A 26778-nucleotide genomic window follows, 5' to 3' on the forward strand; every position below is an offset into this window, starting at 1 on the left:
GTGTCTATAAATGATCTCTTGCACAGCTAGTTCTCTAAGGTAGTTAATACCTTTTTCTATAGTGGTCCATTTGCTTGAGTGGCTCATAACATCATCTTTATAGGGATACCTGCTCTTTACAGCTGACAAGAGTCGCCTCCAGAGACTGATAGTGTTTGACCTTCTTGCCAGCGCCTTATCAATACCACCATCTCTGGACAGGGATCCCAACTGTCTGGCTTCCCTACCATCCAATTCCATGCTATCCACCCCATTATCCCATCATAGGAGCAACCAGGTAATAATTGGCTCACCATCATAACGACTGAAGTCTTTCCTTATATTTCGCAGTTCTTTCAGGGATAAGGAGTGGTAGGTTACCTCTACGTCCGAGTCCTCCTCCTGTGATAGTTCTGCTTTAGAAGGACCTTTCTTGTGTGATGGGTCTGCTTTAAAAAGACGATCAAGGAAACCCCCATCTGTGTCAGGCCCTGACTCTGACTGAGAAGGGCCCTCACCTGGGTCATGTGATGGCTCTGCCTTAGAAGGCTCTGAGTCATCATCCTTCTCTTCATGAGCTGATTTCTTTCGGTGTTTCTTCCCGGTTACAGGGGCGGTGTTGGTACATATCAGGTAGATGCTGGGGTTTGAGGGGATTTAGTGGCTGTAGAGGCAGCATAATACCTACAGCTGTCCCTGCACCGACATTTAATCGTATACCACACCAGAAACACATTCAGGACACCTGAAAATAAAAACATGCCCCGTTCAAATTTCTCAGAATCTAGTGGAATCATCTTGGCAAAAAAGGAGAAGGTACTATCAGAATCAGCTAAAAGACGCCCAGAGCGCGCAGCTATCAATTCGCAATTAAAGCTGCCCATCATTGTATCATAGAGATAAGAGATCGGAATAATAACTGCCCAGTTTATCACGACATAAATCAGTATAAAAACCCATACAAAACGGTACATTTCGGCCAGCGCCCACTGCTAAACCACATGTAAACACTAACAAACAACGCATACGGCAAGTAAGGTATTATTACACTTAACTCTGAAAAAAGCTCTATAAAGAGACGAGATAACACAGCATTCAAAAATGACATTACCATCTTAGCTACCTGTTTTAATTTCCAACCCCTCGTAAATCTCAAAGGAAAAAATCTGATACTCTCTCGGCTGAGCTCTCCGGGTCTTCTCCCACCGGAGCTGGGATTTGACTTGTCAGAGCAACCTGTCGGAGCTTCTCTCAAGCCCCACGTTGGGCGCAAATAAATCTGTCACGGTTTAAAGCTGGGCCGGCTATTAAACCTGTGGCAGATGCTCTCTGTTAACCCTCCCCCCACACACCCCTGAAGGGAAAGGGAAAGGGAAAAGGGAGAGAGACTTACGGGTTGGAAAGTTAAAACAGTTTTAATAAACTATAATACTGAAAAAGGGTATAATAATAATAATAGAAATAATCAAATATATACAAATATATACAAATATATATACACAAAACCAAGATCGAGTTCTGCCGATGTCGGCCACGTCACCACCGGCACTGCAGGGCAGGCTCCGGGAAGGCCCAGGCTGGGCCCAGCGACGGTCGAGAGCTGGATTCAGGGATGCACAGATCGGGATCGGGGGCAGCAGGAAAACAGACGGAGTCCTCTTCGGACACCGGCCATAGCAGAAAGAGAACAAGACCCTCGTGATCCCCCCGCTTTATACTGAGAATGACGTGTATGGGATGCAATACCTTTGCTGGTCAATTTTGGGTCACCTGCCCTGTCCGCTCCCCCCTGCAGGTGCGACCCCCCTTTGGCTCTTCACTCGTAAGCAGTGAGGAATTCAGCAGTGACCTTGGTTTCTCTAAGACTAAGTACAGCAAGAGCCTTTCTGCATAACATCCCTACCAGTGCCTCAGCGATAACTACAGGCTTTGAGCGTTATCAGTCCTGGAAGCAGACACTGCCTGCAAAACATGCAGTCAGTTTCAGAAAATGCAGTTACTTAGACGAGACTTAGCTGAAAGTAAAAATCACTGAAAGGAAAATTGGCCTGGTTATTCCAGGCTCTCACCAGGGCAAACACAGTGTGAGTACCTCCTCTAAATCATGAGTATTATCTTGCTTATGTTTGCGTGGCTGGGAACTGAATTCTCATCCCAGCCTTGGCTTGGGAGAGGCAGGGGACCCCTCCTACTGGCACGAGAAAAACATTGTACAGGAGTGATTAACAAAGTGATTTTTAGCTGGTGCAGACACGGACCAGCTGAAGGGAGTGGAGGAAGAGTCCTCTTAGCAAAGAAGCCAGAAGCTTGATGAAACCCTCTGCTGAAACCACCCAGCCTGGAGAAGCAGCCCTCCAGTATGAGGAGTTGCAATCAGTTCCTTTTTTTTGTGTTCCAAGTATTTGAGATCACCCCTCTGTGTGATCTTTGCTGCGATGATCGTGTTTTGGAGCTGATCTGAGGGAGCAGCACACCCTTTCCTCCTCCACCCAGCATGTGGTCTGGCAGGCCTCTCAGTGTGTGCATCACTCCCTGCTGGGTAAGGGCTGAGGGAGGTTTTCCTGGAGAACATAAGTGCGATTGCCACAAATTTATCTCAAACTGCACAGTTCAATGAAGCACCTAAAACTTAATCAGAGCCAGCCATCCCCGCCGGGACCCCGCTCTAAGTCAAACTTTCCCTGTGCTCATTGTCCATATTTCTAAGGCACAATCAGTGCCAAAGGTGATGTGAGAAAGCTCTGACTCCTTGCGATGTATTTCAGGTCAAAGCCAAGACTAAGTGCTAGGCCAGCTCAGTTCAGAGACAAGATCCTTCATGATGACTTTACTTGCTTATGGAAGCTTTGAAACGATAAAATTTGAATAAAGTCTGGTGGCATCATTGTAACCTGTTGCACTTGTTACTTAATTTTGTAAGTCCCAGTTGCATTTCATTACAAATAATTAGGCTACTGGATGATATCTAAATTTGCTTTTTATGACTGTGCATACATATCATGAAAGTACCTCACAGAAGACCTCAGCTTTGCACACATCAGCTTCTTATCAAGAAATGCAATTTCTGTGTATTTTCATTTGTCTCCATATAATTGCCTTCAGCTTAGAGCTCAGGCTGGAGCCAGGAAAGCTGTGACACCTGGGATTTGTCCCATTAAAATCCCTACCTGCCAGAAGAGCCGGAGGTGATGGACTTGCAGGAGAGTAGACTGAGGGGAGACCTTATTGCCCTCTACCACTACCTGATAGGAGGTCATGGTGAGGTGGGGATATATCTCCCGGATAACCAGCGATAGGACGAGAGGAAATGGCCTCAAGTTATGCCAGGGGAGGTTGAGGCTGGATATTAGGAAGAATTTCTTCACTGAAAGAGTCATTAGGCATTGGAACAGGCTGCCCAGGGAGGTGGTGGAGTCACCATCCCCGGAGGTGTTCAGAAAACATCTAGATGTGGTGCTTCAGGACATGGTTTAGCGGGCATGGTGACATTGAGTCGATGGTTGGACTTGATGATCTTTTAGGTCTTTTCCAACCTTAACAATTCTATGATTCTATGATTTGAGCATGGCGGCGGGGAGGGAGGGGAGGTGTCTCATTGCAAAACACTGTTGTTTCTGTCTTCTGTGTAGGCCTGAAGTGTGGAGTTTTGACCTGAAAAGCCTGAAGGATGCTCTGCCACTGGGATTCCTCTCTTGAATAGCTGGAGGGAGAGAGTAGGTGCCTGGAGTGGAGCCCTGGCAGGTCAGTGTTGCAGTGTGCTGCCTTCCTCCTGGGGAAGAGGGTGAGGCAGGTGCCATCTCTCTTTCATCCTCAAGTCATTGAATGCTGCTCACTCAGGAGTGGAAGTTGAACTAAAAATCCTTCTGGCCCAGCTTCCTGGGCTGACCTCACCTCCCAAAGTGAGGAGGAATGAGCACCTGTGGTAAACAGTATTTGCCAATTCCTTCTCCCCCAAAACCCAGCCCTTGCACATGCAGCAGCTTGAAAATGTACACAGGTAGTAACATGAAGGGCACTAAGGCAAAGGAGGGGATGGTTTAGGGAGAGGGTAGGGTGCTGGGATCAGGGAGATGGATCCTCTGGACTCTTGGCTAGCATATAGCCCTGGCAGCTGAGGGAAGAAAGGAAAAGGAGTGAGATGTCTGTCCAGCCCCCTCTGTTTTGGGGTGCTCCAGGGTCTCAATCCTCTCATGCACCACTGGGGCTGAAGGTGGCTGCCAAGGGTCAGCCACAGCTTGGAAACGACTCCTCTGGGCTCCAGGCAGCTGGGCATCCCACACACTAATACTGGTAGGAAAAAGTTGTTTTCTGGGCTGATCTTTGTTATTTCACATTTTGGGAGGAAATAGGAGTCGCCTAACCTCAAAACATACTTGACCCTCTCTTTGAAAGTGTCCCTCAAAATGGGCCATTTCCATTTCTGTGGTGGCATTCTGGTCTGAGAAGATGTGGTTATTACCACTGCCTACTGCATGGTCAACCTGGAGCAGTAAGTCAGCCTGACCTCCTCACTCACTCTTGACACCTCTTGCAGCAGAAGTTCCTCTTAGGACATGGGGAGCTCCTGGGCCCAGGTATGTGGTCCCCAGTCAGAGAGGGAAATGCCCCACCTGGGGCTGATTGGGGCCAGTGCTCTGCCACAGTCAGATCTGCCGTGGGTCCTCAAGCAACTCGTGCACACCCCAGCACTCTGCTTGCTCCTGCTGGGTCTCTGCATGTTCCTCCTCAAAGCCTGGGGAGAGGGCTCCCCCGCATAGAGAGACTGCAAATCAAATTCAAATATCCTGTTCAGCGCAAAGACCAGAGAAGCATTTCTGAGGCAGAAGGAGAAGCACTGCAGGTCCCTGGTAAAAGCAACCCTGGCAACTGTCCCATTACTCCTAATAGTCACATTGGCTTCTGCAATTTTAATGCGAGACCAGCTTTACAGGTCATGCTACAGACCTCTTAATGGGCAGGGACAATGATATAAGTGGCCCCTTTGCCAGACCTTTTATAATCCATTATAATGTAATTACAGACTAGTCAGCTTCACATCTGTTTCTTGCTCAACTTGAGCATCATTTTTGAGGACTGATGTTGAATAATGAGAAAGTTGCTACGGTATAAAAATTCCAATGTGCAAGATTAACCTTGATAACGAGGCACCTCCTTGTTTCTCTATTGAATTCAAAACTAGCCAGTGCTTTTACTCTCCAGTGTTACGCTGCCAATGCTGTTCCTGTATTTCCATTACTGCAGCGTTTGCATTGCCAGGCAATCCCGGTGTCAGACATTGCTGGGAAGTGTGGGAACTTCCCTGTTCCGGTAAACAGCCTCCTGGGATTAAAGCTGAGCACTGCAATTAGCGGGTCTGTTACTTATGGATGGAAGTGATTAGAAAATGAGAGGAAGGGTTTCCCTGAGTGGAGGGGAGAGGGGGAAATATTAATTCACTGGAAAGCATTGAAGCAAAGGCTGAGGTTGAACCCCTCCCCATACCTTGATTCAAAATGCTCGGGGCTACACTTCAGGTCAGGCAGCTGTAATAAAATATGTGCCTACCAGCCCCTTCAAGCCAGGCTGTCCAGACTTGCCACCTCCAATGGCTGCATGGGTGAAATGGCGTGATGGTAATTCACAGCAGTCAGGCTTTTATGAAGGGGTGCAACTCCATGGAGGTTAGAGAGGAGACTGAGGGCAGGGGTTTAAAAAAAAACAAAACAAAACAAAAATCTATAAAACTACTAGAAATGAATGATAAATAGGCTTCAAAGCTCTTGTCTGAGCACTGGAGTTTGTTGGACTCTCAAGTGAACATAGTCTGGAGAGAAAAGGCAGTTGCTTCAGGTCTGGGTTTTGTCCTGCTTCAGTAATAGTTCAGGCAGACCTTTAATCAGCCATAATTGCAAAGATCTTGAGATGAGATCACTGCTGTGTTGTGCCCTGTGCTGTGAGAGCTGGTAATGGGAAATGCTGAAACACAAACAAGTTGTGCAGCTCCTATGGGCATCTCTTGCAGTGGCCAGTACCAGGAGGATCAATGAACTCAGTTCATGCCTCCACTGAGTGCAAAATTGTCCCACTGTGCACCCCAGAGCACTCAATGGGTCCCTAGAAGAGAGTAAACTCCTTTGCTAAAGATCTGGTTTGCTACAGATGGGATCTACTGCCCATCTATTTATTGGGTAACTCTGCTCTGATAGTGTAGATATCTACATAATTGCTAAAAGAAATACTGAAAGGTGTTTTTACTCTGCTGGAGCTGGTTGCTCTAAGTTTAACTGTGACATTATATTGCTTATAAAACATGCAGAAAAACCATAATGGGCATATACTTGTCTACATGTAACTGCCTAAAATCATCATAAAGGTCTCAGATGTAGGCCTGTGCTCATCTCCTAAATGCACTGACAACAAAATTAGAAATGAGGATTTACAGGGCCAAAATGACTTGGCAAACAGTCCCCATTGCTTTTAAGGCTTCTCATGTGCATTTTAGGATCCCAGACTGCAAATAACAAGGGCTGAGCTTGATGTTTCAAGGCCAAAAACAGCACAGGGGTTCTGTGAGTCCCAAGGCAAAAGATAAACTGTCCTTCTCCCTGTACCAAGCTGGATGCGATGAAATCTGCTGGCACCTCCCCTGGCCTCCTTGCAGCACGGTGCTGCCCAGGTATGAACAGCAGCTTGATGGATAGCAGATGAAACAAGAAACCTAATTCCCCATTTAAAAATAAGTCCAGCTTTTCCAGCTGGAGGTCTGGGAATCTTCTGCATTGCTGCTAATGTAAAAACAGCCCAGCTGAAAGTCCTGTTACCGAAGGCCAGCCCCAGTTCCCAGGGCAGGAGCACATTGCAGGGTTGCAGGCTCAGTGTCAGGGTTTGCTGAGGGGCAGCAGCCCCTTCCTTCATCACAGAATCACAGAATCACAGAATCACAGAATCACAGAATCACAGAATCACAGAATCACAGAATCACAGAATCACAGAATCACAGAATCACAGAATGTTAGGGATTGGAAGGGACCTCGAAAGATCATCTAGTCCAATCCCCCTGCCGGGGCAGGATTGCCTAGACCATATCACACAGGAACGCGTCCAGGCGGGTTTTGAATGTCTCCAGACAAGGAGACTCCACAACCTCTCTGGGCAGCCTGTTCCAGTGTTCAGTCACCCTTACAGTAAAGAAGTTTTTCCTCAAATTTAAGTGGAACCTCCTGTGCTCCAGCTTGCACCCATTGCCCCTTGTCCTGTCAAGGGATGTCACTGAGAAGAGCCTGGCTCCATCCTCATGACACTTGCCCTTTACATATTTATAAACATTAATGAGGTCACCCCTCAGTCTCCTCTTCTCTAAGCTAAAGAGACCCAGCTCCCTCAGCCTCTCCTCATAAGGGAGATGTTCCACCCCCTTAATCATCTTCGTGGCTCTGCGCTGGACTCTCTCTAGCAGTTCCCTGTCCTTCTTGAACTGAGGGGCCCAGAACTGGACACAATATTCCAGATGCGGCCTCACCAGGGCAGAGTAGAGGGGGAGGAGAACCTCTCTCGACCTGCTGACCACACCCCTTCTAATACACCCCAGCATGCCATTGGCCTTCTTGGCCACAAGGGCACACTGCTGGCTCATGGTCATCCTGTTGTCCACTAGGACCCCCAGGTCCCTTTCCCCTACGCTGCTCTCCAACAGGTGTGTCCCCAACTTGTACTGGTACATGGGGTTGTTCTTGCCCAGATGCAGGACTCTACACTTGCCCTTGTTATATTTAATTAAATTTCTCCCCGCCCAACTCTCCAGCCTGTCCAGGTCTCTCTGAATGGCTGCGCAGCCTTCCGGCATCTCAGCCACTCCTCCCAGTTTTGTGTCATCAGCGAACTTGCTGACAGCGCACTCTAATCCCTCATCCAAGTCATTAATGAATATATTGAATAGAACTGGTCCCAGAACCGACCCTTGCGGAACTCCGCTAGACACAGACCTCCAACTGGACTCTGTCCCGCTGACCACTACTCTCTGGCTTCTTTCCTTCAGCCAGTTCACAATCCACCTCACTACCCGATCATCCAGACCACACTTCCTCAGTTTAGCTGCGAGGATGCTGTGGGAGACCGTGTCAAACGCTTTACTGAAATCGAGATAGACCACATCCACAGCTTTACCATCATCCATCCACCGGGTAACATCCTCATAAAAGGCTATCAAGTTGGTTGAGCAAGACTTCCCGTTGGTGAAGCCATGTTGACTGCCCCTAATGATCCCCCTATCCTTGATGTGCCTAGAGACAGCACCAAGAACAAGTTGCTCCATCACCTTTCCGGGGATGGAGGTGAGGCTGACCGGTCTATAGTTACCCGGGTCCTCCTTCCTGCCCTTTTTGAAGACTGGAGTGACATTCGCTTTCCTCCAGTCCTCAGGCACCTCTCCTGTTGCCCATGACTTAGCAAAGATGATGGAGAGTGGCCTAGCAATGACTTCCGCCAGCTCCCTCAGCACCCGCGGATGCATCCCATCAGGGCCCATGGATTTATGGACATCCAGGTTGCTTAATTGGTCCCTGACCCAGCCCTCATCAACCAAGACAGATTCCTCCTCTATCCTGACTTCTTCTGAGGCCGCAGGGGTCCAGGGCTCCTCAGGACAGCTTCCAACAGTATAGACAGAGGCAAAGAAGGCATTCAGTAACTCCGCCTTCTTTTTATCCTCTGTCTCCAGGACCCCCACCTCATTCATCAGTGGGCCTACATTGCCTCTAGTGTTGGCTTTACCTGCAATGTATTTGAAGAAGCCCTTTCTGTTGTCCTTGACCTCTCTTGCAAGGTTTAATTCCAAGGAGGCCTTAGCTTTCCTAGTTGCCTCCCTACATCCTCTGACAACAGACTTATATTCCTCCCAAGTGGCCAGCCCCTCCTTCCACGATCTGTACACCTTCTTCTTCCACTTGAGTTTGCCCAGCAGTTCCCTGTTCAACCATGCAGGTCTCCTGGTACCCTTCCTTGACTTCCTACCTGTTGGGATGCTCTGATCTTGAGCTCGGAAGAAGCAGTCCTTGAACGCTAACCAACTATCTTGGGCCCCCTTACCTTCTAGTACCCTGTCCCATGGGATTTCCCCTAGCAATTGCTTGAAAAGGCCAAAGTTGGCCCTCCTGAAGTTCAGGGTTGCGATTCTGCTAGCTATTCTGTTCCTGCCACATGAGATCCTGAACTCTACCATCTCATGGTCACTACAACCAAGGCTGCCCTCAACCTTCACCTCTTCCACCAGACCCTCCTTGTTAGTGAGGATCAGATCCAGCAGCGCTCCTCTCCTAGTTGGCTCATCCACCATTTGCATCAGAAAGTTATCATCAATGCACTGGAGGAACCTCCTGGACTGGGGATGGCTGGCTGAGTAGGCCTCCCAGCAAATATCAGGGTAGTTGAAATCCCCCACAACAACCAGGCCCTGTAATTGCGAGACTGCTCTCAGCTGCCTGTAGAAGGCCTCATCACCCTCCTCATCCTGATCAGGTGGCCTGTAATAGACACCCACAACAGTATCACCCCTGCCAGCCTGCCCCTTAATTCGCACCCACAAACTCTCAACTCGCTCCTGATCTGCCTCTGGACAGAACTCAATACATTCTAGCTGCTCACTCACATAAAGAGCAACTCCACCACCTCTCCTTAGCGGCCTGTCTTTCCTGAACAGGACATAGCCATCCATGACCACATTCCAGTCATGCGAGGCGTCCCACCAAGTCTCTGTAATTGCCACTAGATCATAGCCCCCCGACCGAACACGGATTTCTAACTCCTCCTGCTTATTCCCCATGCTGCGTGCATTGGTGTACAGGCATTTCAGGGAGCGAGCTGGGCACACCGATTTCATCCCAGATTCACCCCCTGATTTCACCCCAGGGGGATGGGGGGCTTCCTGGTCTACCTCAACACTAGAGCATTGCCCCAGTGGTGCAAGCCCAGCTACCACCCCATCCCCCTTCGAATCTAGTTTAAAGCTCTCCGAATGAGCCCTGCTAATTCCTGTCCCAGAACCCTTTTGCCCCTACGACATAAACCTTTCCCATGTATTACAGTCACACCTGGTGTCTTATAAAACCAGCCATTATCAAAGAACCCAAAGCCCTGCCTGTAGCACCAGTCTCGTAGCCAGGCATTAATAGAGAGAATCCTACTATTCCATCCCACATCATCACCTGAAAATGGAAGGAGGGAGGAGAAAACAACTTGTGCCCCAGACTCTTTCACCAACCGTCCTAGGGCCTTGTAGTCTTTCTTCATCCCCCTCAGACTACGGGATGCAGCTTCTTCCCCACCTGTGTGGAAGATCAGCAGGGGGTAGTAGTCTGTGGCCCTCACCAGGTTGGGGAGTTGCCTGGTGATATCCCTGATTTGGGCTCCAGGCAGGCTGCAGACCTCCCTGTGATGGGGGTCAGCTCTGCATATTGGGCCCTCAGATCCCTCTAGGAAGGAGTCTCCAACCACTAAAACTCTTCTCTTCTTCCTTGTGGAGGAGGTAGCTATACGCCCGTCAGGTTTTTCTGACTGTGGTGGGACCTCTGATATAGGTTGCCTCTCCACCACATCCCCATTGGACCGGCTGTATTCCACTAGGGCTTCATATCTATTGCTCAGAGGCACCTGTGGAGGCAAGTTAGGCAAGGAGGGCACTCGCCTTTTGCCACGGCCATAGACTTGTCTCCACTCACTCCTCCCCTCTAGGTTACTGTTTTCCACCTGAGAGGGGCAGAGTACAGTGGTCCCTCGATCCTGGGAGCTCTCCGGCAGGTGCTCCCATTTTTGTTGCAGGGAGGGCAGAGCCTGGCTCCACCAGTCTATCTCCATTTCAGCCTCCCGAATGCTCCTAAGCCTTTCTACTTCGGCTTGAAGCCTTTCAACCTGGTTTTGCAGCTGTGCCGCTCGGCCAAGCAGATCATCTACTTGCTCACAGCGCACACAGCCCCCTGACACCACAGAGACGCTGTAGCATTCCCTGCAGCCCGCAACCTGCACCATCGCCTCCTTCCGTGGGAACTCTGTCTGGGTTCCCACATCCATTTTGGTCTTCTTCCACCGGGTAGATACCATTGTTCTTTCACTGAACTGGGAAATACCTGTTGGTGCCACCCCTGGTTCACAGCTCCTTGGCACCTTCCTCGCCTTGTGCACTGGGAGGGAGTCAGTGCCCTCCCCAACGAGTTGCAAACAACTGCAGCCTCTCCTGCCCTGGGACACACCCAGTCACTGCTGACTCACCCAGGCACTGCTGAGTCTCCCTCACCCTCTGCCGCCTGGCCAGGGACTAGTCCCTGCCCTCCAGGAGGATCTTATCAACGGTAACAGGGGGTGGTGCCTCCGGCTACGCCCCCTCCTCTCCTGATTCGTTGCCGGGAACCTCCGGGTCCGGGGTCAGAGGGAAGCAGCTCGGGGCTGATGCTCGCGGGGGGCTCAGGGGGGGCCCGGAGTACGAAAAACCGCCCGGTTAAGCCCGATGTCGCCCTCGCCCCCGCACTAACCTCAAGTCGCTGCCGCCGCTTTTCGCTGCTGCCGCCGCTGCTTTTCGCTGCTGCCGCCGCTGTCAGCTGTTTGTTCTGGTTTCACCGCGTTTAAATCGCCCGCGGTGCCTCCGGCTACGCCCCCTCCTCTCCTGATTCGTTGCCGGGAACCTCCGGCACTGTTTTTTTCCCACCAGGAAACTCCTGAAGAGCCTGGTGGTGACAGCGGGGGAGCGTCACCTCCAGCGGGTGGACAGGCAGGAGCAGAGGATCCCTGTCTCACGTGTCATCATCCACCCCGTTTTCAACCGGCTGTGCTACATGGACTGCGATGTGGCCCAGCTGCACCTGCAGCCCCCAGCTCATTCTGGTAAGCGGGAGCCCAAGGGGATGAGTCACCACTGCGGGAGAGTGCTTTACGTGGGCAAAGTCCTCATCTGACGTGATGGTCCAGAAAAAACACCCCTCTTCCTTCCCTTCCCATGCTCTCTATGCTACAGAAATGTCTCTTCAGTTATGCCTTTAATTCTTATCAAAGTAACACAATTGAGCTAATTCTTGTCCTAAGCTTTGATTAATTGTCCCAGAAGTTTATCCCTCAGTCAGGGTCTGTGTGCTGGCTATGCCCGTGCTTTCTTCGTGCATCAGATTCCTGTGTGCCCTTGTGTTCCCCTCGTACAAGCTGTCCCAGCATGGTTTCCTTCAGCCCTATCATGCCAACTCTAGATCTCAGCCAGCTGCTGGAAAGCCATCAGCTTCCTCTTGGCCGTAGCCCTGGGCTACTAGCTAGCAGTGGGCTGCAAGGGTCCTGCCCCCTGAGAAGCAGGCCAGATTGAAACCTGCTCACTCCAAGTACTGCTGCAGGCAAAGGCAAAGCCTCTAGAGGTAATTTTAGGGTGTTTGGGTTAGGGAAGTGGCACAAGTCTTTAACTTCCTAGGCTTTTCAAAGGCAATTCCCTGCATCATATAGAGCTACGATGGGTTATAGCCAACTGGCCATGGCTGCCTGTGACCATCAGATGGCAGATCAGCCAACGTAAAATAACCTTCTGTCACTGTTGTGTCTCAAATCACTGGCTCGGATGGCGATAGCCTTATGGTTTGCCCATAATGGCAGGAATAAGGGGAATAAGACCCAAGAAATGTTCATTTCAGGGCCCAGAAATCCTGGCAGGCAGTGTGAGGAGGCTGCTTGAGGGCTGCCTGTGTGCCTGCACTCTGTGGCTGAACAGGTACGTCTCTAGGCATGAACTGGGCTTGACAGCATCTGAGCCGTATGGACAACCCTTGAGGAACCTACAGGGCTCCCCACTTAGCCCTTTGGAAGGCTGGGCACTGCCAGTGCCTTGTGAAGGCAGCCAAGGAGAACTGTGATCCATTTTTCTCCCAATATCAAGGTAAACCTAACCAATGAGTCTGGATTGAACTGAGTTGAATCTTTTGAGTTTTTCATGTCCTGCAGAACTCCTCTCATCTGGTCAGCACTGGTCTTTGGGGAGAATGACGTAAAGAGTTTCTCACAAGCACTGGCCTGTTCCCAAGCTACACGAGACTGATACAGAGGCAACCTGGTCTCCTTGTCTCTGCCATGTTCTTCTCCCTCTTTTTTTGTCCCCTTCCCAAGTATCATTCTGCTTAAATTAACATTCAAAGGTAGCTAACAATCTTCCTGATCTCTGTCTCTGAATTTGCCATCTGTAAATTCAATTACATGTGACTAACTTCCGTTTGTATTCTCATTTTATAAATACCCACATGTGACTGCAACATTTGAGAAAGGGAGAAATGGAATGGTATGACTTGAAGAATGCTGTTTGTGCTTGTAAATCAGACATGCTCCTGGAAGCATGGGGTTCATGCACTCATTTGTGCACCCTTTCCTCTGCAGGGGACGAGGTTCAGCCCATCTGCCTTCCCCACAGGGATGAAGACTTCCAAGCTGGGACACTCTGTGTGGCTAGTGGCTGGGGCAAGGTGTCTGAAGGTGAGTCAAATGGCAGGGTCTTCTGATCACAGTTGCAGGAATAAAGGATAATGGATAAGGGAAAGAAGCTGCTTTCTTTCAGAAATAGAAATGCAAGAGAAGGTGACTCTGACAGATGGAAAATTCAAGCACCCCTTTGCTCATCAGGTCTCCGCTGCTTGTCAGAGGACCAGCCCCTGTAGGGATGTGCAGACCAGCATTCTCCTGCAGCATGGGACCTTGGAGCACATTAGGGAAGGTTGCACTTAGCAGTGCTGCTGTGCATATCAATACGTGCGTATCGGAGCCTCTCACAAGCAGAACTGTCCTTATAATGTGTTACAAAAGTACAAATAGTTCCCTTGTACATAAACATGTATACTCTTTTATACTCTCTCCTCTAGATAGCAGAAAACTGTTCCCTCAAAGGAACTTCCTTGAGTTTTGGTAGATTTTGAAGGAGATGGGAATGTCTGCGAATGTTGCTTTTTATTTTTACATCACCAGCGGTTTGGGGCTCATCCACAGTAAAGGATACAGAGGAGACTTGCCTGTCTCCCACTACCCAGCAGCCCTCCCAGGAGAGAGCATGCTGTCTCCCAGACAGGGCTGGTCTCTCACATTAGCAGCTCGCTGGGGGCTTTGTCCTGGCCCCTGAAAGTCTCCAGCCCTGTACTAGGGTGCTTGTGAGAAGAAAGCAAGGTCTGTCCAACCTGCAGGGGAATGACCTGCTCCAGCCCTGTTTTGAGGCGGTGTCTGGGGGCAGATCAATGCATTACCTGCCTAGCTGGGTGCCTCCACTTGGTGATCCCAAACTGCTTCAAAACATCACTGCCCCAGGCACGTAGCTGGTGCGGGACCCCCCAGCCGCACTTGCTGAGGTGTTGGGGAAGGGGTGGATGCAGCTCCCAAGCGACAGGGCTGTTGGCTATCATTTGCCGGAGGGGTGAGCTGTCTTGCAGATGCTGGACGTGGCCTGGTTGCTCCCGCAGCAGCTGAGGTGCCACCTCCTGTCCTGCAGGAGGTAGAGCTGCCCCTCATCGACAGCCAGACCTGCAGCGTGCTGCTGAGGGGCATGAACCTACCACCGGTGCGGGGCTCCATGCTGTGCACTGGCTTTCCTGACGGTGGCAGGGATGCGTGCAAGGTAACAGCTTGCCTGCTCTGGCTGCTGCTGGGCAGTAGGCTTGTCCTGTCCACCCACAAACCTTCTTCTCTCCTGGGGAGAAAGTGAAGCAACAGCACTGAGAGCGCTGTCAGCACTTTGCTGAGCAAGGGCTTTACAAGGAGCTTCAGGATAATGAAGGCAGGAGGAGTCTTTTGTGGGTGGGAGTATGGATGCAGGCAGGAGACTGAAGCATGATTGCCCCTTGCCTGGACCATGCAAGATCTGCATGCAAGTGCCACCACATCTGCTGAAACCAGGGCTGACCTTCAGTGGTGGGCCTCCAGGCAACGGGCAATGGATCCTGGCATGGGCAATGCTACCAAGAGGCTGGAAAGAAGGCGGTTCCCACCCTCCCTCGATGTCCACTTACACACACTCAAGCTTTCCGATATCTTCACTCAGGCAGTCCCACTGGGCAATGGGCTGCAAGAGAGGAGTTTGTTCAGTGCCAAACTCTTCTCTGCTGGTCCTAACAGTGAGAGTGGGACCAGTCTTTCCCGGCTCTAGGGAAGGCTGGTGACCAGGCTGTCTCTAGTCACCTTGCCATGTACTTGCATGAATATTTTTTTAACAAAGCAGTAGCTTGAGAAGATCCCTGCCCTCTGTCATACCTTCTGCAAACATTTTCAAAACAGTGCTGCAGCTGATGTTGGTGAAATGGCTTTAATTTTTACATTCTTCATGGAAAAAGGGGATTTGTGTACAGGGAAGGGCAGGCTGCCAAACTGTAAGTCCGATCTGGGGAGCGAAACAACAGAGCTTAGACTCGTGCATTTTAGATTAAACAAGAACAGCTGAATGAGCAGGGATGGTGCCAGGCCCCCACAAATGGGGAGAAGCAAGCAAGGTTGTGTTGGCTTCTGCGGTTAATCTGGCCTGTCATGCAACACCGTCAAAGGCTGGGGCTGCTGGCACAGGAATAAATGGCACTTTTCCTACCCAATGGAGTTTAGACAGGGTGACTCTGGAGGTCTCCTTGTCTGCCTGAGGACCAGTGGCACCTGGACTCTGGCCACTGTGGTGTCTTGAGGGGTGGGTTGTGACAGAGGATGGGATACCCTCAAGAGAAGCACCATGGCCTGGGGCTCACCAGGCATCTTCTCCTGGGTGGCTGCATTCATGGACTTCGTTGCCCAGCACATGACAACCAGGTATGTGTGAGTACTGGGAGATTTGTTCCTCTCCTGTCTGTTTAGCACCATAAGGATCCAAATCGCCCTGCTATTGCTGCCTCCCTCCCCTTCCATCCACAGCAGTTCTGTTTAATTTCCAGCCGTATCAGCAGCGAGGTACATTATCTTTTAATTTGGGATAGCAAAACGAAAGGTTTAAACAGATCAGTCCTCCTCCAGAAACCCTGTTACAATAGCAGGTCTGACCCCTGCATCCCCTGAAGGAAAAGCAGAAAGCCACTCAAGCTGCCCTCTTTCTGGCTGAATGCAGCCCTCCCAGCTTGGCGGCAAGGTGTCCTTCAAGCGCTGCATACCAGCCCTGCTCTAATCAAAGCTTTGAGCGCTCACCAGCTCAAGATCTGAACTGCTGTTGTGCTCCTGAAACAGTGTGCAGGATTGATTGGGGCTCATCTCCTCATCAAATACAACTTTGAATGCGTATGGGAAGAGGGGCACTGTATTAAGTGCCGAAGTTTTTGTGGCTTGTCAGAAGTGCCTTTATAGGTAGGCACAGGTCTAGCGACTCCCCACCAGCCACTTGTATTTTTTTTGTACAGATGATTACAGGGCTCACACAAGTTATTAAAGAGATGGTGTTATTTCTGTCGTAGCCATCAAAGTTGAGGTGTTGATATTAACTATATACCCAACCTATTATGGCTTTACTAGGGACCCTTAATTATTATCCTTTCAAAGGGGCACTGTCTGCAGCTAAGAAGGTGCCTCTTGATTGGGAGCAGTAACTGCAAGGAGCAGAAGCCACATGGCTACAAAGTGGATGCGTTACCCTTTGCAAAGCAGAGCTATCGAGATAGATGCAATGCCTGTAGAAGGTGAAAAGAAGGCCAACATAAAAGTGGTGCTTCATTAAAAATAAGCTTGAAGTAGCCACATCAGCTCTTGGCAGGCTGGATGAATGCGAGCCCACTGTGTTGGTGGGACAAGTCCTGAAAGTTTGCGGATTTTTAAGTAGGACTTTGGGAAAGAAATTGTGTGTTTTCATCTGAGGCTTCTCTCAGCTGCATGTCAAGCACTTTGTATTTGAAAAACTACAGTGCTGTAGCCCGTGCCTTGACCGATAGTGTCTGTACTGCAATATCCCATACAACTCTTTTTTCTCTCCCTAGCTACCGTGCCAAGCCCTCTCCCTGTCCTGGTGGAGTGCAGTTCCCAAGGCGTCCTGCTCTTTGGAGAAAGTGGCTGCATCCGGTACCCCCAGGCTTTGGAGGATAATTACCCTGACAACAGGTAACTGTGGTTTGGCTGTAGTAGCCAAACATTAAATTTTCCTCAGGGCACCCACCAAAGTGCTTCCCAGGGCTCAGAAGCCCGGACCACCGCTGGCCCAAGTGTCCAAATAACAGCAGCTGTGTGTTCCCTGCAATGTGAATCCTTAGCTACGCTTGCTGGATAATGCTGCGGGGGAAGGCAGGAAGACACAAAGTCTATTTGTAATACAGATTCTGTACGAGCCACGCTCACAAAATGGCTGCGGCTGGCTAGAGATCTGTTGTACCCTTTATCCTTTCATCTGGCTGTATCGATGTCAGCTCACACAAAGAAGCTTTCAGCCCCTGCAAGAGGCAGGGGAATGAGGTGGACTGGGCTGGTGGTGTGTCAGTCGCACAGCACAAAGCTATCGCTGCCGTAAGGAAGCGTCAGTCCCCATCTAGTGCTGAGCAAATTCATAGCAGTCCTCTGCGATTGGTAACTCTCTCCCCAGATGGCTTATGCTGAGGGGGAAGATGATAAAATTTGCCAGGTGGAGCTGGTGACATCAGTTTTCAGCTTCTGGTGTGTGCTTGCAGGAAAGCAGTTGCTGGAGACTCCCAGCCCATGGTGGGACTGACGAGGGCTAGCCTCAGCTGTGCAGATACATGCCTTGCTTCTAGCCTGTGCACCTGGAATATAACAGTGCTGGAGGACAAAATCATCTTGATACACTTAAAATTGGATGTAAAGTACCAAGTTGGATGTGACTGTGACTATGTGTCCCTCTATTTGAATGAAAGAGAGCTCATCAGTAAGTCTGGGTGCATTGAAGGGCGGGTTACTGGGTGTGATTTCTTGTCACTCATTGTCATGAACAACAGCACACCTAGCTGGCTTTTGAGAAGCCTTTTGTATTTCTCACTATGAATCTAAAGAGCTAGAGAGACCACCCGAACAGAGCAGGGCAGGTGGGACTGAGGGACACATTCATATTTGTGATGTCTTTCAGCTATACATAATGCTGTTCCCCATCTGCTTTGTCTCTAAATACAATTGTTTTACTTCTATGGACCCCAGTTAGCAGAATACACCAAGTACTTATCCTGGCTTAGCTGGTGCATATCCAGACAAGTTTCCAATGTGTTAGCAGAGCCAGCAAGTATTAAATGCATTGGAGACACAGCTCAAAGGCTGGCTCCTCCTTGGTTCAAAATTGGTTATATGGTGCAACAAGCATGCAGATTGCTGAGTAACTCTAAAGATGAGACTAAAAGAAATGTGGCCTGTTGTCCCTCTGTAAGGTGTGCTTAATACTGGACAGACAGAGAATAAACATTTCCTGCAAACACTGTCTGCCTCTCCACTCTAACTTAGTACTAATGGTGATGTGTTGATAAAAATATTAATCCTTAGTCCATGCAACTCATGCTATAGGAATATTTGGTTCTTTTGGATGAAGTCCCATCTCCTCAATTTCCCTGTACCACCTCTAAATATTTCATAGGTAATGAAAGCCGAATAGCCTCTCCACTCGGTGTGAGAAGAGACCTTCCCAACGGGATCTAGCCTAATGAGCCACTGCAAGATTTGCCTGAACAAGTATATGTTCTGCCCACCCTTACCACCAATTCATTATCTCCCTCAGGTACATCCTGTGGGGATGTCTTCCCAGCCCCTCTGCTGCCAGAGTCAGACCACATCACCGTTATATTCATTTCTGATGGGAGCAACGCTGGCCATGGCTTCGAGCTCACGTTCATGGTCTTCCATAAGGACTCTGAAGCAGGTGACCTTGCTGACGGTGTAGAAATGCCTTTTCTCTCCTTTCTGACCCCCTTAAAATAATAACTATCCTTAGTGTGCCTGGGTTCCTTAAAAATCAAGTTGTTGATGTGGGTTTATTACAAGTACCATATAACCCCATCTGTTAAATTGTCTCTTTTCTCATCTGCGTATTGCAAGTTTGGGCTGTGGGAGTGTCGCAATGTTAGTGAAAGAGGGGAAGATTGATACTGCTAATTACCCTCGCTTGTATCCCAGGAATACGAAGTGCCACTGGCTCATTGAGGCTCCAGCAGAGTATGTCGTAAAGGTAATAAAAGGAGAAACTGCACTTAAACCTCTGCTATAAGAACTGTTCTGGGGAGCGATTCAATAAAATCCTGCCAGAAACATCTGTGACACACAAGGCAGTAAATTGTAAGGTCTCCAGGTCACTGATTCTTTGCAGGGCATATTTTGTCAATTAGATATCACCTCCGAACTCATGTATGGAGGGACTGTGGCTGCTGTAAGTGCTTGAAGTCTGTAGGCACCAATCTCACGTCAAGATAGCTTTATCTTGAAGTCCAGCACAGATTTGAGGGTAAAGGGAAGGCAGAGAGCATATTGCAAATAATATAGTCATTGTTTTCCTCAAGGCAGTGTGTGTCCCTCCGCCCCCCCTCCCCAAGCTACTCCTTAGCCCCATACGAAGGTATCTGCTGCTCATTGAGCATGGGCTGTCTAATAATAGTTCCCACTCATGGTACCAGCATCTCTCTTTATTTTTATTGCCTGTTGCTGCTTGCGTGCAGCAAGCATCCCACTGAGCTCATCCCAGCCCATGATGAGTCATGTTGCCGTGTACATTGTCCAAAGCAGCAACATCTCTCCTCCCCTGCTGCCTTGGCAAAGGGGTGGAAACACAATGTTAAACCTAGGGATGCTTGAGGGTGTGCAGACCTGTTGCTTGGGTTGCCGCTGCTCTGTTGGTGTGAGAACTTGCCGTCTGGATTAAAAATAAAACAAACAAATGAAAAATCACCCACTTTGCATGCTTGAAGGAAAAGGTCTTAGAAGGGCGCTCCATGGGGGACACTGACGGTTCAGAAGTATGAGGCATTGAGGGTTGCAGTAAAGATGGCAGTTAAAATGCCTTAAGGCAAAGCTTAGGCCAGCTTCATCCTCTGCAGACCTGTCTGTAGCCCCGCACAGGAGGGAGCAGTCAGGCCAAGATTGCCAACAGACTGTTTTGATGCAAAATGTGACACACTCACCAAGGGAAGCCCAAATTCTTCCGAAATATAGCTTTTCTACCACCCATGGTTAAGAAGGCTAAGTGTTTCAGTCTTGATGATTCTCTCTTGCTTGTCTGCTTTACACCTGGAGTTTGAAGACTTTGTTGTGGAATTTAGCCCAGGCTGCATTTATGATGCAGTTACCGTTTGTGGTGATGAAGAAGAAGAAAACCAGTTGGGTGAGCACTAATTGTTTCAGACATAAATCAGAAATCACTGTGGAAACAGGCATGTTTTATCACCAAAATACGCTCTCTCTTGGTAATGTGGTACTCAGTACCACTGGAGGGGCAACGTAAGGGCTTATGCAGTAGCCTTGAGGCTTGCCCATCTGTCTTGCCCATCATGATGCGGCCAAGTGCACCATTGGCACAGGAGATCCCACATCCTGGTCCAAGGCCATGCTTTCTTATGGAGAGCCAGCTGGTGTTGTGGGGCTGGATATAGGACTGTGGTCCATATTCTGCAGCAGAGCACACAAGTGTGTGCTGCTGGATCAGAACTCTGCTCTGCATCTCTCTATCAAAGGAGAAAGCAAGAGCAACTTCGCTCTAAGTGTCACTACAGATGAGAAATGTTCAAAGTAAGGCAGAGCGAAAGAGCAGTTGTCAATGGGTGTCTAATTCCACTGAAATGGATATGAATTCTTTATGATTGAACCAAATCTGTTGGAATTTAGTTAATGAAAAATTATTAACCTGAGGCATCACTTTGCCACACTTTCAAAAGGAAATATTTTTTTAATTCCTCGCTTTAAATCTGCTTCAGTTTTATCAATATAAAAATCTAACTTTAGTGAAATAAATGTTCTTAACTTTCCTGTTTTAAACATCTATATTTCCAGATGTTGCCTCTGCTTGGACCAAATGAAAGTATGTTGTAACAGCCCAACTTTTTTTAAAAAACAACTTCCAGGCACCACACTCACTTTAACAGATCTTGATATCTATTCTTAAAGTGAAAAGCAATCTGGTGCTCAGAAGTGAAGATATTTGAATGGAATTCTGGCTACCTCTTTACAGGCTTGAACTAAAAGACAAAGTAGAGCGATGAGGCGCTGGTGCTCATTTCCTTACACCAAATAAGCTGGGTAAGATGCTTGAACTGTCCTGGGTTTGCCATTGGCAAACCGCTTCTATGTTTTCTCCATCTATTTTGTGGTGGTAATTTAGTTGCATGTGTTTACCAAATGCTGAATAAGTATTAACGCTACAGTTCCCTTGAAAAGAAATCTGGTTTCCATTGGAAAGGAGTATTTAAGTGGGGGGAAGAAGGCTGACAAATTTGGATCTGGAATCTTTCAGGGGAGAGCTTTCAGCATCCCAGAGCGTTTCACTCAATGCTTTCCAGCACAGCTTTGCCATCGGAAATTCAGATTCTTACAGCAAAGCTCCTCTGGAATAAAATGCAAGCTTCCTATCCAGCTGCAATTATGGGACCTCCACATGCTATGCAAACTGTGTGCTCTCAATAGGAAGAAAAGTCTAACAGCTGTTCTCTAGATCCTCAACCTGTACATGTAGACCATTCAAGAGAGATTTTGTTTGCACCGCTCAGTGGTGGCAAATACAGTTCTCAAGTGTGGGGGTTTTTTTGTGCAATGGAGAGCATTCACATGTCTGTTGAAGATTATTTGTAATTGCACTATGAGAAAATTAGGATTACTTTTGTGTACCTGTAGCATAACTGTCGTAGATTAATTCTGGCTGCTGTTGCTTACTGATGTCACTGATTGTCATGGCTTTGCAGGCGCCTCTTCTGCAAAAGTTCTTGTTTTAATCAGAAAGTCACCAAATATCCAGGGTTTTGGGTTTTTTTTGGAAACCTAGATTAGCTAAAGCCACAAGTGCTTACAGGATTACATTTCTCATCTTAAAAATACAGATTCTAGTTCATTCCCACAGCTAATATCTGCGGATTCTCAGCTCCCAAACCAGTGCTGAGTCCAGGGAATACCATGCTGATACATTTCGAAAGAGATGGGGAGAACAGCTTCAGAAGGTTTAGAGCCCAACTCACTTTTGTTCGTTCAGGTTAGTAGAGAGATGCTTGCTGTGTCTAACAATGTCTGCATCATCTGCAGCTATTCTGAGACACCAGAGCATATCTTTTAGGCTAATCCTGCTGCATTCTGTCAAGGTAACCTTAAAACAGAATAGCTACTTGTGGCAGAGCTCCCTTCCCTGAATAAGGGAGATGAATCAAGTTGGGTTTTTTTTTCCTCACTGAGAAATGAGATTACTAACTTCTGTTACCTGAAACAAGCAGCCTTGTTAATTCTGTCCATCTGATATTCCCCTTGAAAAGCTCATTATAGAGGAGAGTCTTGATCCTGGGGACTAGTCTGCTATTGCTGCTTTCTACTTTCATGAATGTGTGCCAGCTGAAGCTTAAGGGGATGAATGATTTTTCCCTTCCAGAGTGGGGACTTTTTTTTTGAGGAGACAAGGCAGAGCTATTGACCCAAGTTGGAGCTAACTCTTATTTCCTCTCTTGCAGAGGGGACAGGAAGAGATGATTCAGGATTAACTACTGCACCATGTTGCCTCTGAAGGATGTACCTTTAGGTAGAAATTAAATTCTGCTCAGTTGATCTGGCCTGAGGAGCTTTCCTCTAACATAGCAGAGGATTACGTAGTGACGCAGATGCTTTCTGACCTCCAATCCCCTTTTGTGCACTTCTTGTATGGATAAAATTTGACAGGCAGGTGCCCCATCTCTCATTCTCTGTATGTGTGGTACATTCTCTTCATTCTGGTTGCATGCACTTCCTATTGGGAGCGGGGGCACAGGGTAGAGGATGCGAGAGACCTGCTTTCAGTGCCAGAACCTCATCTGCTCTCTGAAGTGCCTACCTCCTCAGGATTCAAGCTTTCATGTATCTGTTCTTCCTTCCCTCATCACTTCCTGACAGAGCAGACACACTTGGTCTCTCCTGCATCTTGGCATTGCTGTATCCACTGTGTGAGGTTATCTAGGAAAACAAGAAACTTGCCTGTGAAAATATGACTAGTTTTCCGGCTCTCTTGCAGACACCTGTGGCCTTCCCCCAGTTACTCCCCAGTGGCTGTTTCAGCGTGTTAGTGGGGTTGAGGGGGACTGTCCTCACTGTTGGCCATGGCATGCTGCCCTGAAGCTCCTTGGAGACTACCAGTGCAATGTGGCTGTCATCAGCCCTATGTTGCTGCTGACAGCCACCCACTGTGTGCAGCTGTGAGTGTGACCAGCACATCCCCAGGCCACCTCTGCTCCTCTCCCCATGATGTGCACTCCCCCTGCTCCTCCACAAACAGCTGGAGGGCTATAAATTATATTCACACCTTCATGTCCTCTACGAAACCTAACTTCTGTGCTTCCTCCATGATCACTGATTTTGGAGATGGCAACAGTTTGGTCTTGCTTGTAGAAGATCCATTAAAGGTAATCAGACTATCTGCTATCAGAGCTGTAGCAAAGCCAGAACTGATGCAACACATTGGTTGTGGTGAGAAGCTCTTGCTCAGCAGTCCTGGGAATAAGTTACTAATTAGAGAAGAGCCAGAAGAGATGTATGACTGCTGAATAAGGAAGCTGCATGGCTGACTCTTAAGTAGCTCCAATATGTTTGCTTTCATTATACAGATCCAATAAACCCTTGCACTGGACTGTGACAGTAGGAGACCATGACAGAGCCCTGAGAGAGTCAACAGAACAGGTAAAAACCAAGCAGTACCATTAAAAATGTTTACTTAGGTGTATTTGCCCCTACAATACTTCTCAAAACAGATCTATATGCACAGATAAAACAGTGTTGACAGTAAGACAAAATGACTAATATGTAGCACGGGTTGAGGAATAAGAAAGGAAATCCAGTAACTCTGGTCTCATTCAACTAACTTGCAGTTTGTAGAAGTATGTTTTATATCTGGTTCTTATCACTAGCAGTAAAAAGTCCTAAAATCTAACAGAGATGACTGAGTGTCCTCAGCATCTTACTCTCTTGGTGCTGAGCAATATATCTGTCTATAAAAATCTTGCTGATTCTTTCTTCCTAATGGGGTGGAGGAAGAAATATATGTGGAAAAGAAGCACAAGTGACTCACACTAGTCTTCTGCAAAACCTTAGTGGCTTGTGTTTGTACAGTGAAGCAGTCAGCCTTCACTCTACGCTCAGGAGTTCTACATAATCCGTCCCAGCAATCTTCTCAACTGAAAAATGGATAAAGTGGGGGATTTGTCTTCAAAGTCCTTGCACCTTGTTTGTTTATTTTCGTGACTTATTTTGAGCTTGGTCCTTGCTTGTGGGATTTTTGCCCTCTTCCTTTACAAGTATGCTTTCAGGACGCACTTAGAGGGCAGCTTGTTCCTTCTCTGCCCTGGTCACAGGTGAGACAAGTGAAAACCATCATGGTGCACCCCCACTTTGACTTGCTGAGCTATGACTCCAACATTGCCCTGATGCAACTAGACGTCCTTCTGGAGTGCAACACTGCTGTGAGGCCAGTGTGTCTGTCCAACAGCACAGAGACGTTATCCTCCTCTTCCCTCTGCATTCCCTCTGGATGGGGGATCACTGAAGAAGGTGGCTGTTCTGATTTTGCATGTTTGCCTATTATGAGCAGAACTTACGTTTCCATCTTGTATTTTATTCTTCTGCCCAGACCTAACCTCGAATTTATTTCCCAAGCAGACAGGAGCCGAGCTAGGCGGTTGCAGCAGACACAAGTGCCTGTACTTGAGAATGAAATCTGTGAGAGAAATTACTACTTCAGTCACCTTGGAGGGATCACAGACAGGATGCTTTGTGCTGGCTTTGTTTCTGTGGGAGGCCAGGACTCCTGTCAGGTGAGCTAAAACTAAAGGTGAGTGCTCTTGAAAGTGCCTGCATATGGATGCAGGTAGATCATCTAGGGGAAGGGACTGGGGAGGACAGAGGGGAGAACAGCATATAGCAAGTGACAGTTGCTGTCCCCAGAATGGACAGTACATATAAGAGCAATAGATGACTCAATCCTTATGGGAGATACAGGCAATGTGCAGTGCTACTTGGAAATGGGACCACAGAGTTTAGTAATATTTCTCTGGACTGTAATTTTCATGACACCTGTGGAGGAGAGGATGTTTTTCCCTCGCAGTTCCCGAGTCCCATTTCTCTTCCCGGCGAAACACTTCCCATTGTAGCTTGCTTGGAACTCTTTTTCATGCACTCTTTTGTCAAGATAAGCTAGGATGACTTCTATTGATAGAACTCTTGTATTCAGACCATTGTTTAAGAACTCACTAATCTCCCTGAAATCATGAGGCAAGCAGGTAAGAACAGCTGAGTAAACAAAAGGCAAAGTAATTCTGACTGAGGCATTGTCAAGCTAAACTGTGGGTTCTGTTCAATACCACAATCTTATGGTGGACTAATACATTATGTGTAACACTAAAGAGCACTATTTAATCATATTTTGTCTGCAGCCTATGCTCAGTCTTCACTCCATGCTGATAAGTCAAGCCTTTAAATCAGTCTCTTCATTCCAGGCCAGGGCTGAGCTGCAGCAGCGGCTCAAGCCCCGTTCCTGCAGGAGGCTTTTCCTTGGGCAAAGCTGATCTGCAGAAGCTTTCTTCTTAGCTGCAGTGGTGTGGAGGCCAAATGAGATAACTGTGAGTCCTCTCTCTTGGTGCCTAGGGTGGTTCTGGTGGGCCCTTGGATTTGCAGCAAGGAAAGTGGACTGTTTGCTCTTTACAGCATTGTCAGCTGGGCTGTTGGCTGTGCCACCCCAAAGAAACCAGGGGGCAATTCAAGGCTGAGGATTTTCCTGGACTGGATAAGGCTGCCGATGAAAGGTGAGTTTTCTTTGTCTATGTGAGGTAAGTCCTGAATATAACCCCTTTGTATAAAATATCCCAAGTGCATTGAGGTTTTGTTTGGTAGACCTTTTGAGGCAACTTAAGAGGAAGAAAAAATAAAAATCCAGGTGACTTCCTGCAGAAGGTCTTCACTTCCTCCTTCTCCTCATGCCTTCCCCCTAAGGAAAGCTTACTGGGAATTAGAATGGGAGTTTCAGAAGCGTAAGACTTGTATTTAACACTTCTGGCTCTCAAATTTAATGTAATCTCTGGACAGATACTTTTCTCAGTAAAAAGCAGCTGCTTGTGAAAATGCCTACCAGCTCCATGCAATGGGCAGAATAGTTTGGGACAGCACTGTAAACTGAACTTGTGTGTCTATCTAGATCTAATTAGCACCACATTCAGAAGTCTGCAGGATAAATGTTGCCAGAGGAAGTGCTAGAGAAAGAGTAGCATATACCAGCAAATAAGGACTGATTACATGAAAGTGGTGGGTATTTTACAAAAGTCAGAGGCCCCTGTTCTGAAACTGGGGGCTCTGTCTTGCAGAGAAATGAGGGGAGCAAACCTGTTTGAGGTGTTCCACGTGAACCCAGCATTGTCATACTGCTTCCCTGCACCAGCTCGCTCTCTTCTTTCCCAGAAGTTTCTTTCTGACGAGGCTCCTCAGGTCAAGGTGAATTTGGCTTTATAGTTTCATTGGCAAATAGAGAAGTCCACCTCTTCAGCTTGTTTAATCTGGTGGGAGTTGAGAGATTTCGAAGAGCCACAAGATAGCTTCAAGTCTCTTTTCCGTGTTAAACAAACTGATTTGTCATTCTAGAGAAATGTTTCACTTTGGCTCAAAGTAGTTGCACCGGGAAATTGCTGATGCAAAGCATTTGTCTTCCAAAGCTTTATCCCTCCTCCTTCCCTGCATGTGCACACGTAC

The 26778-nt window shown here is 48.1% G+C and overlaps 1 protein-coding gene across 1 annotated transcript; it reads left to right on the forward strand.

Moving 5' to 3' along the window:
• Positions 1 to 3167: 3167 nt before the first annotated feature.
• Positions 3168 to 26404, forward strand: LOC137664048 (ovochymase-1-like). Its single transcript, XM_068401772.1, is given in 17 exon segments — positions 3168 to 3237; positions 4372 to 4468; positions 11654 to 11826; positions 13345 to 13440; positions 14415 to 14600; positions 16887 to 17007; positions 17568 to 17782; positions 18617 to 18725; positions 18934 to 19063; positions 20122 to 20209; positions 23063 to 23243; positions 23652 to 23724; positions 24396 to 24591; positions 24700 to 24854; positions 25684 to 25704; positions 25706 to 25841; positions 26397 to 26404. Coding segments are annotated over 17 exon segments (2055 nt in total).
• Positions 26405 to 26778: the final 374 nt, after the last annotated feature.

Source organism: Nyctibius grandis, chromosome 5 (genome assembly GCF_013368605.1).
Source record: "Nyctibius grandis isolate bNycGra1 chromosome 5, bNycGra1.pri, whole genome shotgun sequence".
Taxonomy (NCBI): domain Eukaryota; kingdom Metazoa; phylum Chordata; class Aves; order Nyctibiiformes; family Nyctibiidae; genus Nyctibius; species Nyctibius grandis.